General features: G+C 50.5%; 2 protein-coding genes across 5 annotated transcripts in view; both read left to right on the top strand.

The window, feature by feature from the left end:
- The window catches only part of LOC125957658 (uncharacterized), a 367,185-nt gene that overhangs the window by 328,221 nt on the left and 22,077 nt on the right, over positions 1 to 16,887 (top strand). The gene's annotated exons all lie outside the window — the stretch shown is intronic.
- On the top strand, positions 8,859 to 10,894 carry LOC125957661 (protein sneaky). Its single transcript, XM_049690515.1, has 2 exons — positions 8,859 to 10,170; positions 10,252 to 10,894. The coding sequence occupies exons 1-2, from the start codon at positions 9,371 to 9,373 to the stop codon at positions 10,739 to 10,741; spliced, it is 1,290 nt and encodes a 429-aa protein (XP_049546472.1). The 5' UTR covers positions 8,859 to 9,370; the 3' UTR covers positions 10,742 to 10,894.

Genomic DNA, 16,887 nt, shown 5'->3' on the forward strand with positions numbered 1-16,887 from the left:
GTCAGCCACCGTTCGTTCGCTCAATTCGAAATTAGCCAACTCGATTTCAGAGCGGGAAGTATGAAATTTGAACATCTTCATTCATTTGCTCGCCAGCGCGTTTGTGAAGGTTAGCGATGAAGAAGGCTTCACGGGGGAGTTAGTATGATGGAACCGCACTTGATGGACAGGGAGCGGGTGTTGGAGTGCTTTTAGCCGAAATATGCAAAGTAGTATGAACAGTGGTGCTACCTTTCGCCGCACGAAACAGATGGAAAGATGCTTTACAGTTCGAGTGCTTCATTTCGAAGTCGCACCTTTCGGAAAGTGAGGGATGTTAATTACACCTAAAGCAAGGCAAAGCGGAGACCCATGCTCTCACCAGCATGCTCTTTTTGTCGATCTTTATCACATTTTATGGCAAAGACATACACAAGATCGCTACTTCATTCTGTTGCTGAACGAAATGAATGGAATAAAGAGCTAGCAAGCCAAAAATTAAGATATCAACGCTTGATGGCACTCTTCATGCCCAAATCCGGCAACATCATTACTACATTAGGGGCGTTCGAGTGGGGCCAGGTCAGCTAATAGATATGGTCTGGGGTTGGATGGTGGTCAGCCTTTCGTCAGTTACTTGTCGTCTTAGCCGCTCAATCCACTGACCACCGGTCCGTCGGGTGCATAAATCAGGTTTCCTGGATCTTCAAGCCGGGTAGGGCGTTCTACACGCTGTGCGACTACACATTAGCAAATCGTCGTGGTCGTCGTCGTCACCGCCGCCGCTAGGAACGAATTCTGCTCGCGACCGGTTTGCCAGAGCCAGAGAGTCAGCCAGGGCAGCCAAGCGAATTCCAAGGAATCGACCGGTACACGTTATGTGGTTACGTGACCCGTTTATTCGCTCACCGCAGAAGCTCAATTTGTGGCCATCTTCACGGTTTTTGCGTTTCCTATTTGCTAGTTGATGAGACTATGATCTGGTGGTTTATGCTACTCGCTCCAGCTGATGTACAAGAATGAGGCATAATTTCTAAATCTAACCAACTGCCACAAAGGCTACCGTTGAAATCCTTTCGAAGAGTACAAATGTGCTCCATGCTATGTTCCAACATGATTCCAGCACATCAAATATTGGATTGCTGGGAACAGAGTAGATTTGTGTGTGTGTAGACTTTATCCATCAACTAGGAACGCGCATGATGCTAGCTCCATGAGAAAACGGCTCTGCCGAATCTTCTTACCGGCGAGCATAACAATCGAGTTCGATTTAGCGTGCTTTTCATTATTCCCGGGCCCGGTTGTGGTTTGAAACGAGCCTGGATCAATCAGGCAACAGAAAATAATCTCGAATCGTTAAAAGATTAATGAACACCTTGACTAACCCGCTACTCCAGCCAACCAGCCGACCGAGCAAACAGTCAACCAGCAAGTGGCCAGTGGCCAGAATAACAGGATAATTGCTCTGCTTCATTGCCTATCGTGTGGAGGAAATCAAAACAACGATCAATCACTCGATCAAGCGGATGCTCGATAGCTAACAGTAAAATCGAAAACATAGAACCGATTCTTGTGTTCGTTCCTTGCTCTCGAGAAGGAACCACAATCACAAATGCTCGTCCAGGCCAAAGGCAAAGCCATTATTGCATCACAAATCCGTAGCGCTGGATTGGGAGAAGCAGCTCCGGCCCGTTCGATTCCGGCAGCTTGCAATCATATCGGATGTTCTCGGAGTTCCTAATTTCCTAGCCCGCGCGTAATTTAATAACATGACGCGCCGGGCCATGGTCAACCGGCGTGAAGCAACCCCCATCCCGTTACGCTGCGCAGGAAAGCGAGAGCGTTGGCCGTCAGATGGCGAAAGTGAACCACATAATCGGATTCGTCTTCCTCCAACGACGACGATGACGGTAGCGGTGGTGCCGGTGCCGGTGCCGGTGCCGGTGCCGGTGGTGGTGGCGGCTGCATGGTGCTAATGAGGGCCGATTAAACAGTCAATCGAATCACCCGGGGAACCGGCCGAGGCTGTGCTCTAGCAAAGCCGCGCCGTTCGTTCTGCTGCCACCTGTTCCGCTCGCTTCATGCCCATTTCATTCCGGTGGCGCGTTCTAATGAGCACCATCCGGTGTATGTTCGGTCGGCACGGAGGCACCGGGAGTTTCGTAGACGTGAACTTCCTCCAACGGAGTTGGTTATTGTTTTATTAGGCCCTGACCCCGACATTCCCGTACAACCGGGATCAGCGAGGTCCATCAGAAATAGTTCTATATAGCGGAAGCATCGGCCAGCAGCACGGTACACGCGGTTTTGTTGGCTGCATCCTCCGGATCGCCAAAAACAAAAAGATCGATCAATGATTAGTGACGGACGTCAGCAATAAAGCGACGCTCCAGGAGTTAGTTGTCTTCAAACGCACACTGATGAGCCTTGATAGATACATGAAAGTCCTCCAGTCAGTAGCCCAGCCCCCTTAACACCTGGAAATGGGTACGTTGAGAGGCAATAATTAAAACATTCTCTTCTTCGAAGCCATTACGAAGCGTCCGCTAGTGAGCAAGAACAATATACCATCTAATTGCCGCACCAAACAGGTTCCTCTAGAGTGTCGGGGTGCACAGAGAGGGGTCTTTTGATTCGGTGGCCCTGAGGAGTCGCAACGAAACATTCCCACAAGTGCCACATCACCACCACTGTTTGGATCCCTCCCGGTTTTGAGTCAACCGAGCAGCAATTTGTCCAACTTTCCATTAGCTCATTCAATTAGTTATCTCTTCTACTGGCGAGATCTTGCATACGTCGTCACCACCACCGGACCTTCGGCCTACGTTTTCCTTATCAAACCTGCTTACCACTGCAGTTCGCTCCATACGGTAGCATGGGTCTCGAGGGAATGTTAATGACATCAACCTTCCATTACGGTTTTAAAGGTTCATCCCGAAAGGGGACACTCAGCTGTAGCGTTTCTCTCTAGCGTTGAATTAGTCGAATCCCCCTCCACCAACCACAACTAGTAATGAGTCTCTAAACCTCGAATCTCGCAGGGCAGATGAGAAGTCTGATTGCCCCTGGCCCTTTCTCGCTGTTGGAAGCGGATGAATGTTGGTGGCCCTCGATGGCTGGCTGATCAAAGTGTTTCGTGTTTTACTAAGCACCAGTACCAGCGCCACTGTCCAACACCCTCGGAGCTCGGTGACACCAGCGTCAATGGTGGATATTAACCCAAAGGAAAACACACCGTTTCCTGCTGCCGAAGCATTTAATCATTGGTCAAGACCAGGAGGGCACGGTGAGTGAGAGAACGGGCGACGGGACTGTGACAACATCAACCGCGGTTGCAGTGTCTATTGTTTCCAATTAGACTTGGTGCTGCGTTCTCCGGGAGCCGACCAAAACTACAACCCAATCGTCGTCGTAGTCTTCGTGTTGCTGCTTTGGCACAACCAGCACTAGCTTTGGCCGGAACGGTAGATGGTTTATGGGAAAAGAATGAATTAATTACACAGCATCCCGCACCGGCCGGGCCGGGCCGGGCCTTCTAGTACTGCCACTGCACCATGGCCACCACCGAACCTTGTGCTTCACCGTGCACTAATGGTGGCCGCCGTTACTGCTTTATCGGTGAAACGTTAATTTCTGGGTGGTATTTGGGTCACTAGGTACAACGATCGTTCGCTCGCTCGTGTTGCTACACCCTTTCTTGGGGGGGGGGGGGGGGGGGGGGGAGGTTTAAATCTGGTCGGATGATGTAATGTAGTCCCAGACTACACCGCCCAGCAACTCCCGTAAACAATGGTACCAACTGTTCGGTGCGAAACAGTATCCTTTCACCTACTTATCGATGCATGGCCGGGACACACGGCTCGTATCTCGGCGTTCGATCCGGGCACGACTTTCGTGAGGCAGAATCCGGATCGCTCGTTTGCTGTTCTTGTACCGCTGACGTAACCGTAGAGTAGTTCAGCGCAATGGCAATTAGTCGTCGAAAAGGGAAAGAATTTGATGTTTTTTCCCCATTCGAAAAATCGATCACAAACCTAGGGAGCATAACGATCATCAACAGGCATCAACCTGCCATTCTGATGATGGCATGTGATAACAAACAAGTTAATGAGATGAATTAATGAAGAGAGACAATCATCCAGCAGAGTACACCGCTGGCTAGTGCCCCGCGTCGCATAGCAACCATGTTCGGCCATCTGTTCGCTCGCAGCGTGGCGTAAGGCGAAACGTCGGTTGTCAGTTGACAGATGGATGGCTTGGATGATCATCATTTTGTAAGTGCGCCGGGGGGATGCTGTTGTGTGTGAACGACACATAGAAGGCTGCGACGCCGCCACCGGGTGTCGTCAGTCGTTCCCATCATGAGAGGTGGAGGTTTCCCTTGGTGTGGGCCCCACCGGTCAGGTGAGTGTTTGTGCGCGCCGACCGATGTCGCCAACCGACCGTGTGCTTTGCTATCCCACAATCGAGTCAATGCAATGTCAGTATCTGATTGTGAGACATTCACCTTATCGCAATCTAGTCAAACCGGGTGGGGAAAAGGAAGCCATTGCATGTGAGACAACAATAGGATTGCGTTTTATTCCGTTAAATTGCTTCAATGCTTTATAGAAATTCTATGCTATTCACCCATTTTTATTGTCATTTAATATGATTTAGTGTGTCGTTTCATATTTATTTAGCGTTTTTTTATGTATTAGGGCCTTATCGAGAGAGATCTGCTAAGCTTTTCTGAAATCTTTATGGATTTGTTTTCTATTTTAAATAGTTAAATTAAATATTACACTAAACAGTGAAATGAAACAAATTCTCAAATGCCCTACAAAATGGCGTTTAGTTCCATAAACGCATAAAGAACCGTAATCAATGGAGCAGATTAGCACGTCTAACGGTAATATGATCTGATTGCTCTCCAACCCGGTTGCTAACTCCAAAATATTCGTATAGCAAAATCCACCTTTTGGCAAATTAAATAACAACCGTCGTACCCAATAAAAGAGGTCTGATCGGCAAACACATTTATGGCCTCACACGCCGGACGTTTTGTAGCCCACTTTGTGTAACACTTTTATGATGCTTTTCTCATCAGCCTTACGGAGCACGAAACTGGCATAACATCTGCTGCTGATAAGGTGATTTTATGTTTTTACAATATCACCTCTAGGGACCAGCTGCAGCGTGTGTTCCACTAGTGCGAATGGAATCCACCCAAGGTATTCGCGCTGTAATTTGCTATGAAACCATGTGCCCCGACATCCGGCTTAAGGAACAATAGTAACAAAATTGAGTAATAGCCATGGGACACACATCAGCAGGACGGCCACGTTTACGGTTCCACAGCCCGCCTCACTAGCCCTTTATGGCGCACAGCAGCTAACCGGATTGGAACGCAATTAAATCGACCGATTTCGATAGAAACATGGAGCGGAGATGTTTCTACGCGTCTTTTATGTATGTTTAATTCATAATGTTGTCTGTTTCGCATCGCCACGCCAAGGGCCACCACATCATGGTCTTGTGGCACTACTCGGTAGTGCTGCTGCTGCGGGATCTGGGATAGTTTTGTTGAACCAGGTGACACGACGCCGGTTGGACGTTGGTCACGTTCAGCTCAGTGGCGCAGTAACTAGTTCGTGAGATACTTGCTCCCCCCAGTGCCATCCGATGGTCTCGGATGGAGAGCCACTTTCAAGGTGCTTCCTCACCGGAGTCGAAAGAAATGGGAAAGGAAAGTGATACGCAGGGCGCAGTATATTTGTTCCCTCTTGCCGCTACTTGCTGCTCGTCTTGAGAATGTATCCGTTTTTTGAGTACAATTAAATGCTAATAAATTCGTTATCGACTTGCGCTGCGCTACCGCGCACCTTGTGGTCTCCGGCCTTTCATTTCAACACTCACACGACGGTACAGTACTAATGATGTCGTTTTGGAGACGTTTTGTAGTTTAATCGGATCGCGCCCGTGTACTTTTGAATTGTATAACATTAAACGTAATTGAAAGTTGGTCGGGATTGAAAGAAAGTGACCTCTTGGATCCCACAAAACCATCCCTCCATTTGGCAGGACCATAATTCATTCTCAAAATGGACTCCCAGGACGGCTCGATGTGAGGCCAATAAATAAGAATTTGCGTTTTATGATTTATGTTTATTGCCCGGTCCGCTCCACTCCACACGATTGTCTTGCCATGCAATGCGGGTGGTATCGATTGGCACGATTTTGTGCCATACTTAAGCCTCCAGGCGTGGAAGCTAAAACAAACGATCCCAAGTACGACGCAGAGGATGACAGAGCGCCGCCAATGCCGGCCGCCAGCAAACTACAATGTTGCAAATCATCCTAGGGGTGCTTCTGAAGAAGTCTTTCGCAGCGGGTCGATTTCAGCGCGAAGCCGAGCGGACACGACGATGGCCCTTTTCGTGGCCTGGTTTCCGAACCCGACGCATCATGCACTGTGCACATTAGGATGCGGAACATGCCGATGTTTAACCCATAAAGCGGTGTACCTTTGGGCATCTATTCCGACTGAATTGCTGGCCATTGTAACACACACGAGCGCGCGCGCCAGTACTCGGAACCTTGGGGAATTCAATAAATTCCCTCCCGAGGCTAACTGTACCGTGTGCGATCGGTCACCTCTATTCACCACTCGGTGATCCCGATTAGTATGCCTGCTCACCACCTTCCTTTCCACGTGTTCCCGCTCCGATGTGTGCCATTTTATGGATGCAAAGTCACGCGGGTCACACACGCCGGACACGGATTCTATGGGGTGCGGTAAGAAAGGTTGCAGAGTGCCCTCCGATAGCCCCGGATTGGATGCTGGTTACGGCTTTTGGTAAGGGCTCAATTGAACACCGATCCGGCCTCCTGCCCCCTGTGTTCGTTCGTGCGAGGTACAAATTGCGGCGGAAGAAAATTATGGTCAACCGGCCTGATCGCACGGTCTGAGCCCTCGTTGGTTTATCCGTCTGCGGTGGTCTACTCCGGGCACACCGCGGGCAATATGTGATCATCTGATTCGCACCATTCCGAGTGCGCGTGTGCGGTTGATGAGGTTTCGGAGCTGGGCGGTAAAATGGTCGTTCTACAGATTTCGTGCCTTCGTTGTACCTCGAAGATCGTGGCACCAACCCCGCCCCGCCACAGCTCGATTTGCTGCTCGAAATCATCTTTGCATGTGCTGTGCCCCGGTCGTTCACTCACGCGTCACAGCTCCAATAAACCCAAGGGTGTCGATCAGCGTGCTCCGACAGCAAAGTGGTCTCTTCTGGCTTGTATTCATCGGCACTGACGGTCCGTTGGGCAACACATACCACACAAGGATCTCAACTGGATACTCGTTGTGAGATAATGAGGCAAATGTGGGGAATAACTTAATTGCAGAATCGTGCCTGGTATCGTGTGGCTTCTCTTTCCTAATTGCTCGCATCACTATTCCTCTCACGGAGAAATCGCGCACACCGGCAAGCGAGTCATCATGATCCATCATGGCTGTGACATGACAACACTCTAATGTCTTCATTGCGCTGACTGCGGCCAAACCAAACCCCTACCGCTTCGGGCGTGCACCTTTGCATCTCGTCCGATGATAGCGCGCCCACTTGTAGACGGAACCGAAACCGAATTCTAAAGCGCAGCATGGGCAGGAAATTTTCCAGATTTCCAGCGACAAATGAACATATTACGATGCCCTCCCCCGGGGTGGGAAGATGCAGACTGTTGGATACCTGTTGCTGGTTGCCCTTTCATTCGCTTTTGTTCTGCTGCTCGCTTTATACTTCCCGAACGTTGGTCTGGCACGAGCTCATGGTCTACACTGTGGTAGGACGTAGCATGCGTGAGAGGCGTGACTCCATCGCGATACGCGGCGCTGCCGTCTGTCTGGCTGTGGCCGCACAAATGTGCAAATTTATGAGGCATACGCAGAGCAACGCCAAGAAGATAAGTTGTACTAGAACTTTGCCCGAGCGAAAGACAGGTCAAGTCATTCCCGAAGAAATGAGTCCCTGTGTGTGGTTTGGTACAGGTAAAGCATAATTCTCGATACCAGAACGTCCCGTTCGGTCTACTAACAAAGGTAGATCATCGGTAAGAGGATTAAATTAGAGGTGTGTGTGTGTGTGTGGGCGCTGCCGACTAGTCAGAGCCCATGAATTGGACGAGAGTCGAGGGAGCATCCTCTGCGCGGAAAGAAGGTGCTGGTGAAGGTTCTCAACCACAATCGACACGCCACAGTGCATATTCGGTCGAGGACCGCGCCGAGTCGGCTTGTGCCTTTTCGTTTTCATTATTTACAGACGATAAAATCTTGTAATTAGAACCTCACAGCACACAGCCGGGTCCGGTGGTCGGGCCCCACTGATTTCTTGTGAGTTCTGCGAGTATTGTTCGGTTAGGGGTGGAGTTTAGACTTGCTGGTGGTTATTCTTGTTTCGCTCGTCTGATAAATCCAGCGGCCAAGAAGCGTAGCCCGGACAATTGGTACTCGACTAGCTCGCAATGAATTCGTACGAGTAAGCTGGCGCAGATAACGCACAGAAACATGCCTTGCGTCGCTGCTTTCGTAGGCGGCCAATTATCGCAAAGGAAGTGAGTTTTGCAAGGTGGTTGCCAGGGAGATCGACCGAACACAGGTTCGCCATCAATTGAATTCCTATGATGTCTAGTCTAGTAGTGAGCCCATTGCGAGGTCTGCGGGACCTAGGTTGGACAGCGGAACTATGATACAGCTGTGCGGACATGTACGATATCGATGCTATCTTTGCTTCATTAGTGGTTCAACTGAACTGCCTGTACAAACCCAGCCTCCCGTCCTTGTACGCTAATTCGTTTTCTTTCTATTCCTTCTTCTTCACAAGTGAGTGATAATTGCGTCGATTGAATTAACACCTGGTCCCGAAGCGGAGGGTGGGCGGATTATTATACAGCACCAAGAATTCTGCCTAGAGTCTAGAACCTAGATGAAGGTTTCACGGAGTAAGTCATCTTTTCGAAGTACCGCGAACCGTAAAGTGTATTTGTTGGATAAACATTAGAGTAGGCAGAGACCGCAAGTGTACCCGGAACGCGACGGTCATGTTTGTTTAACAGAAATCAAGGTAGTCATAGAAGCAAGACCCCCGTTGTTGGAAGAGAATGTTGCACCTCAACGACCTGCCGAAGATTGCTCTTGATTTGTGGGCCAGCTTCCGTAGGTTTTTCCCCGTGCCCTATCAGCTACTAATTGGTACAAAGCCCAGGGAACATCTAGCGTTGCGCGCGCTTCTTCTCCTACTCTATGGTCTTTTGTTGGGTTTGCTGTTTCATCGGTTGGTGCTGGTGAATTTGGATCTTCCCACTACCATCAAGTTCCACGTCGGACTCGCGGTAGCCTTAGCGCTCGGTAAGCATGACAACGGTGTGTTCGACGGTGCAGATCTTTGAACCCGAGGTCTTTCCAGGTCTGGGTTGCGCATTCTCACTGCAAGTGCGCTGCATCGGTACGCTCTGTTTGACCGGCTTTCTCGGTAGGGCGGGACGGAATGTGCTTAAAACACTCACCATCACGCTCGTGCTGGCGGGTCCCATTGAGAATATGGTGCTGAACGGGAAGGAAGTGGTTCGGGTGTTGGCCTGCTCATCCGAGCTTGCCTTCAACCTAACGCTAACACGCGTCGACCTGATGTCGAAACCGTTCCAGAATGCGCTCCTGGAAAGTCGTTCCCGGTTGCCTGAGTTGAAGCAAGAGTTTTCCGAGATTGTCTCCATAGTGGAGCCCCTGGTGCGGGAGGTTGAGGGGTCAACTGAAACGAACCACTCGGAAGAACAACCCGGTGACGGGTCGATCCTCTCGGCTGCGGACTATCAGGACATGTACGTGGCAAAGCTGAATGAACGCTGTTTGGCTCAGCTCGAGACCGGTGTTGAACGGTGTCAGCGGGCGTTCGAGAAGTCGTACGATGAGTGCAACGAGAGCCTACCTCCCGTGGTCAATTCATTCCTCTGTTGGCCTATGAAGATCGATTATGCTTGCAGTTCGGCCGAACTGTTCGGTGTCGGTACCGTCTGCAAGATGGAAGACGTCTTGGATGACGATTTCGGTGAGAACTATCGCCTACTGAAGAAGGCCGAGCGACAGCTCACTGGTGGTGTGAGTAACATTGAGATCGACTATGAACTGCCCGACCTACGGAATCATCCCGGTTTTCAGTAAGTTGAACACAGTGAGCCTTGCTTTATTTTAAGTATGTTCGAAAACGAATGCTCCCCTAACACCATGGTAACTTGTAGGAATATCAAGAGTGCCTCAAAACAAATGGGCCACGAGTTGGGCGAAAGGGTGGAAGCGCTCGGAATGCTAATGTACCTTGTACGCAAGGTGTTTGCATTCATTTTCCTCCGTGTCATCTACTACTCGGTTCGCTATCACAACGAGTATCTGTGGAAAATCGACTTCAGCAACTTCTATCTGACCGAAGAGTTCCGCATTATCGATGCACGACGTGCCTCGGAAGGCCATTCCAGATTGCTGCCATTCCGGGCGGTGCAACGAACCGAATTAGTGGACACGCGGACCGGAATATGCAATCGGCGGGAGCTAAGTCATGTGGTAGGAGCATTAGCTACCCTTACCTTCCATGTCCTCTCTACCACCGTGCTGATTCTAATGGATACTCTTCTCTCGGAGACGCTAGAGATCGTTGCCCGCCACTCGTCCATCGAATACCATCAGCAGGGTTACCATAGCGTCAATGTTACGGTACGTTACGCCAGAAGGTAGAATTGCATCAAACTGGGTCACCGACCAACGTCCTATCCCGTTTTGCTTCAGGTCACCGGAACCGGTGCACTGGCGGAGTTGATACGCAACATTGCCGAAGGATTCCGCACGCAGGAGCACCTGGACTTTCGCACCTCGAACGAGGAGTGTCTGCCCCGGCCGACGTATTTGGCCGCCAGCACACTGGTCAGCATTTATGTACTGTTCGCTTTGCTTACGGCCTTGGTTATCGGTGAAGCCTTCGTGCAGCGTGCCCGGCGTGCAATCTGTGCCTACTTCTATCCTGGCCGCGAGCGGATGCGTATCGTGTTCCTTTACAACCGTATCCTTCGACGGGCGCACGCACTCCGCCGCACGATTAACGAACGTCGCCAGGAGCTGCGAATGAGTGGCTCTTCGGTACCGCTACCCATCGGGGCCCGTTTGGCCATCCACCATCCTGCGTGGTTCGGGTGGATGGCGGCCAACCGGTGTGCACTTTGCCAGGGGAACCTAAGAGCGGGTGCTTATCACGAGTGTGACCGATGTGCGTGCCATCTGCGATACTGTGAGGCATGCTGGATGGATATCGGGTGTGAGTGTGCTGTCTGCACTGTCGGTGGTGATGACGGGGGCCATTGCTGTGGGCCGATCGGCAACATTCTTTCTGGACAACGGCCAGATTGACCACCACAGGGCACCGTGATGCGTGACAGCCGTTGGCAGCAATGTGACAGGGAACCGTTACACGACGCATCTCGCCATAGACCCACCAGCAGCCAACAGGCCGCCTTGTCTGGGCCGGAGTAGAGGCCCTACCATTCCATCGACCATGCTGATCCCGTTTCGCCTTTTTGGATCCGGAAGCTCGTGGCCAGGCCGGACCGGGCGAGCTTTAAGTTCATCGCAGCGGAACGAGCGTACAGTCCACTGCGTCCACGCCCGGCCCATAAGATGCTACCCGAAAGGGCCGTCGAAACGTTTTTACAGTGGGGCTACGCATGTGCGTAGCCCACGCACTCGCCCGAGCATAATCGGAACGGCTCTATTACAATAATCAACTTCTCCGACAACGCCGAGAAACATTGCCCATCTCCCATGACCATGATTTTTGTGGCTTTCGATGTTGATATATGCGCAGCGCCGCTTCATTCTTTATGATGGTTCGCGAGAAACGCCGTGTATTTAGGTGTTTAGCACAGTCGGGGTGAGGAGTTTCTCTTTGCCGTCATTTAATGATTAAGTTTGTCGATGGATTATTGTGTCACGGAACAGAAATCCACTTAAGTGTGCCCGGTAAAGGTTATCTATTCCCGTGATGCTTGGTTGATTTCAATGTTCTTTTGCAGGGCTTCGAATGAAGAGCCACATGATGATGCGTTGAAGAAAAAAATGCTCCGAAAGGTCCTGTTGCATCACAACGGCTGGTACGACAAAATTCAAGAGAGTACATGACCGACACAAACGATCAGTTGGTTGATACTAAACGAAAAATTGAATTCCTCAAAGCATCCAGCCATCAAGCGCTGCATTCCCGGTAGAGCTGACGCACTCTTCACGGAAGACCGACAACGAGAAGCATCACGACTGATAGGGTCACTCCACTAAAAAGCCACGTGGCGAATGAAACCAGTCACCGACGCACATGAGATTCCGGCGCCGTCCGCGGTCGTTTAGTGCAGAATTTACGAGCACTTCCGCACTGCCACAACACTGCCCATAACTCGTGCCACAGGTCGCACAGAGACACGCACAGGAAGGTCACGGGTCCGGTGCCGTGCCGTGAAATAACTTTCACGCTAAATTAACGCTTCACTCCCGAGGCATCCCGTGCGCACACAGAAACGCGGGTCGCGGTCTGTGTCTGTACGAATCGGGTCGGCCATGAAAGTTATGTTGGAAAAATGTTAAATTATGCTAACGTGCATCCGAAACTTTCAGAGAGAACTAGGTCCTAATCAGCACGCCGGCTGAGGCCAGAACGGTGATTTTGAGGGCGGGCATTAAGCGAAAGGGTGGTTCCTACCGGTAACCTTCACTACCAACAACAACAACAACAACAGCAGCACCTCAATCATCGCATGGATCGTGTGTCTGTGGAGCACAAAGCAGCAATACTACTGCTTAGGTACTGTGTGTGTGTGTGTGTTGTGTGTATAGTGCATGCGGTACCACGGTCAATCAGAAACCGAGTACCGCCGCAAACGCAAGAAGATGATCCGCATCCGGGGATCATTGAAGGCATTAATTCTTATTTCTCCTTTACACTCAACTTCCCGCCGCCCCTTCCACGTTGGTAAACTCGGGAAAAGGGAATACAAAGGGATAAAATCCAATTGCTCTCCGGGCCTCTCGCCACCTATAGCTCCGTTATGCCACCCGATTACATGACCCAGTACTGGCAGGGCGAGACGCAGATCACGGACTTGGCGGGCTTAGCCGGGGCCGGAACTGTCGAAACTCGTGACCGGATACACGCGGTTTGTTCCCAATTTTGGTTCGCCGCAAGAATTGGGTCAGTATGTGGCGAACCAGCATCCTTCTTTCCTAGGGCCACATGCATACAAAACCACCGGCACCGGTACTCCGGGTACAGCCGGGCGGATCCATCCGTCCATCCATCCAACCTCTCGAAGGCAAATTATCCGCATCCAAACGAGTGCAGAAGAGGGCAGATTCCGGGATTGTGTGCTGCGGGGAAGAGAGCGGAAGAGTGGTGCGGTGGAAAAGTCAATAAATTTCCATTTAATAACAAATCGTTGCGGTCGCCGCGAGCTGGAAAGACTGGTTCACCTGGTGCTGACGGGGGCCCGCGGCGACACAACCGTTCAAGATCGATCCACTCCATGGATGGATTCACCGATCGAACGGATCCATCGATTTACCCAGCTGCCTAACCGCACAAACCGCAAGAACCGCGGCCCTGGTGGTGATTCACCAGAGGGACAAATCCTTTGCCACCAACTTCCATGCGTCCGGGCATCTACTGTGGCCAGATTATGCAAGCGGAGCGACGTAATTTGAATTGGCTTCACCTGGCTTGGCTACGCTGGTGACGACCCCCATTGGCCGGGACACCACTCGTCGGCTCGTTGGCTCGCTCTTGTCGTGTCCGTTTGCACATCAACGGCCTAAACTCCGAGCGGTGTGGTACGAGAAGATTGGTTTTTGCATACGTTGGGGACCCCCCAACGGTTTCCGTTGACCGATGCTGTGATGCTGCGGCCCATTGCAATGGTGAACCTTCGCACCTCTGTGCATCTGCCTCGAGCAAATTTTTGCCCCAGTAACGCAATAAACTATCTCAATGCCACATTAATATGCTCTTCCCCCACCCCCTCACCCCCCACATAGTGATGCTGTGCGGTGGGTAATGGGAATTCCAACAAAAAAAAAACGACTCGTACAATCGTTCTGTGGCTGCTTGGACGCATCGAAGCGAACGAGCATCTCTTGATTAGCCCTCCCGGGAAGGGCTCATAAAGCTATCATAAGTGCATGTTTATGTTACCTTTTTGCGACTGACCAGTGCACACACACACACACACACACACACACACACACAAACACTCATACATACTCGGAGGGGTGGTTCAGAGGCGGCGGGGTTCATTGTACGACAAAATGCTCAGCGTTTGCCTAGGTTTTGCCTGATTCGAATACTGTCAGCGTGATTCTGATGGAAGCAACGATCGAACGATCATTGACGAAGGTTTGACGTCGTGTAATCAACTGCAAATTTTGCTGATCTTTCAAATGGTTCAACATTCTTGGCGTCTTGTTGCTTTGTTGCTTTGGCGACAGCATGTTGCTTTGTTATCAGATTTCATGGATCATGGATTTGTATTAGAATCTGTCGAAATTCAAATAATATTAATCTTGCAGTCGTTCAATAATATCACCATCATAATACAATATCACTCCAGAGTTCCGGACAATAAAAAAAAAACAATTTTAAAGCATTTTTCTAGCTGGGCCATATTTCAAGGAACATAGCAGCCTCTGCAAGAGCCGTACTCCGAAGCAATCCATCGGCAGAATGGTCCAATCAATAATTCTTCAATTAACACCGGCCGCGTACACGCACAAAGACTGCTGCAGCGTAAAAGCTATGAATTACTTTTAATTATTTGCTTTGCGATTACGCCACTTCCGTTCCATCAAGATGATGAGCCAGTATGAGAATCATAATAACATCGTTGGAGATAGGCCGGAGGAAGACGACACCGATGGGTATGATTATTGTGGCGATAATAGCATTAAAAGCTGGCGGCCACAGAGGCAGAGGCGAATGGTAGTGAGGATGGTTTCGCTGACGGATCCGGACCACTGCGGCACCATCACGAAACGATCGAAACCGTTCCTGTGCCCTTTGTCACGTCACTCAGCTTATCTCTATCCATTAGATGCGCCGCGAAAGCAATGCCCTTTCGATTACGGCGACGCCTCAGCCCCATCCTTTGGCGTGCAGTCCGGTGAAGGATGGTATTCTTGAATGCAGCTGCTGGTGCTGGTGCTGGTGCTGTTTCTGCCAAACGTGAGCTACATAAATGAATGAAAACGATGACGAGCGGCGATGGAGGGATGGAAGTAAATTGCGCCATTAGTAGCTCTTTAAATTGCGTTTACGTGGAAAACGGCTCGTCGATTGGATCGTGCCGGGCCGCTGCGTGGCGTCTGCAACCTGACACAAGAACCTCTTGGGTTTGCAGCCGACGATCGCTAGTGGAATGATCTACGCGACTCGACTCATCATGTAACCTTGAGCGGCGGGGCGGGTCAACCAATTGCAGCAAAACTTTGCAAAACCCCAAAGCATACGATCTTCTCGGTCACTCCTCCATGGTATGGCCATACCTCCCTTTCTCTCCCCTTCACCCCGCTAATAGCATAATTGCGCATTCTTCGTTCTCGGTCGCAATTGCAGAATGGCGCAAAAGCCGGCCCAAGAACCCGCCGTGCGAGGACGTTCGCGTCTTCGCTTTCGCCTCACAGACGGTCGGTGTCGGTCGACCGCCAACCGACCCTGCCGTACACTTTTCATTTCGTTGCCATGGCCACGGTAGAGTTGGGAAGATGGATGAGGAAGGACAGTGAGGAGGGTCATGGGAAACGCGCTTCAGAGAAGAATAATGAATACGCTCTGGCCAACCTAAAAAAAAACAACCCGGCACGTCGAGAACAACTGGTTCAGAATCGTGGCATCGCTCGCGCTGGATGACATTGAATCATTGCCCTGCACAAACACAGACGATTGTTGATTCATCGGCCTGCTGGTCCCAGGCAATCGGAACCGGGCAAACTGGTGCCTCGTACGATTGCTGGCTACAGAGCGAGAACAATTACCACATTAGCATAGTGACAACGGAAATACCCGGGAGGGGTAGAGAGACGAATCGTAAGCCATCGTGGTTATGGCCTTCCTCGTTTGTTTGTCTAGCGTCTCTCCTGTTGGCTCTTGGTAAACGCTATTCTTACCAATGCCAAAGGAAAAGAGGATTTTTCTTTTTCTTTTATAAATTATGGCACATCGATGCGAATTCCGGTTCTGTCATCTTTGGTTGCATCATTGCTGGTGCGATTGCTTTTTGTGATTGCTGCTTAACATAGCAACCAGCAGCAATGGCATGTAGATAGAAATAAATCATCTAGCAACCAGCTTGTTCATGTAACATAAATCATATACATTGCATGGCTAGCACAAGATACAATTTAGCGAAGCGCCGATAAACGGACGAAAGACAAAACGGCGATTCATCGGATGAGGTAAGAAACCGGATCTTGCAATCATAGGCCACCGTGAGAGTCGCGACCGGACCACTCTAGCTGTCTCTCTGTTTTCTCTTTTACGCTGAAATTCCTCGAAAACACTGGGAAGGGCTCACGATAACACGGAAAGGACGCATCGGCAGCATTCATTCCTAGATCAAGTTTTGCGCCAAACGAGGACATACCTTCGTGGCCTCGTTACTCGTTTTCTACAGTTCCTACGCGGCCAACAAACCCGCCATGGCCGAGAGTAATGCACAGAGTGCGGCCCCGATTTTGCAACAAATCGCGCGCGCCCATTCTGGGCATTAGGAACAGTTAGGGGAGACCCTTAGAAGAAGAAAAAAAGGAGGGGCGAAACCGGCCGGTCCTGCCCGACTATGCGACCAGTGACTCTG

Source organism: Anopheles darlingi, chromosome 3 (genome assembly GCF_943734745.1).
Source record: "Anopheles darlingi chromosome 3, idAnoDarlMG_H_01, whole genome shotgun sequence".
Taxonomy (NCBI): Eukaryota; Metazoa; Arthropoda; class Insecta; order Diptera; family Culicidae; genus Anopheles; species Anopheles darlingi.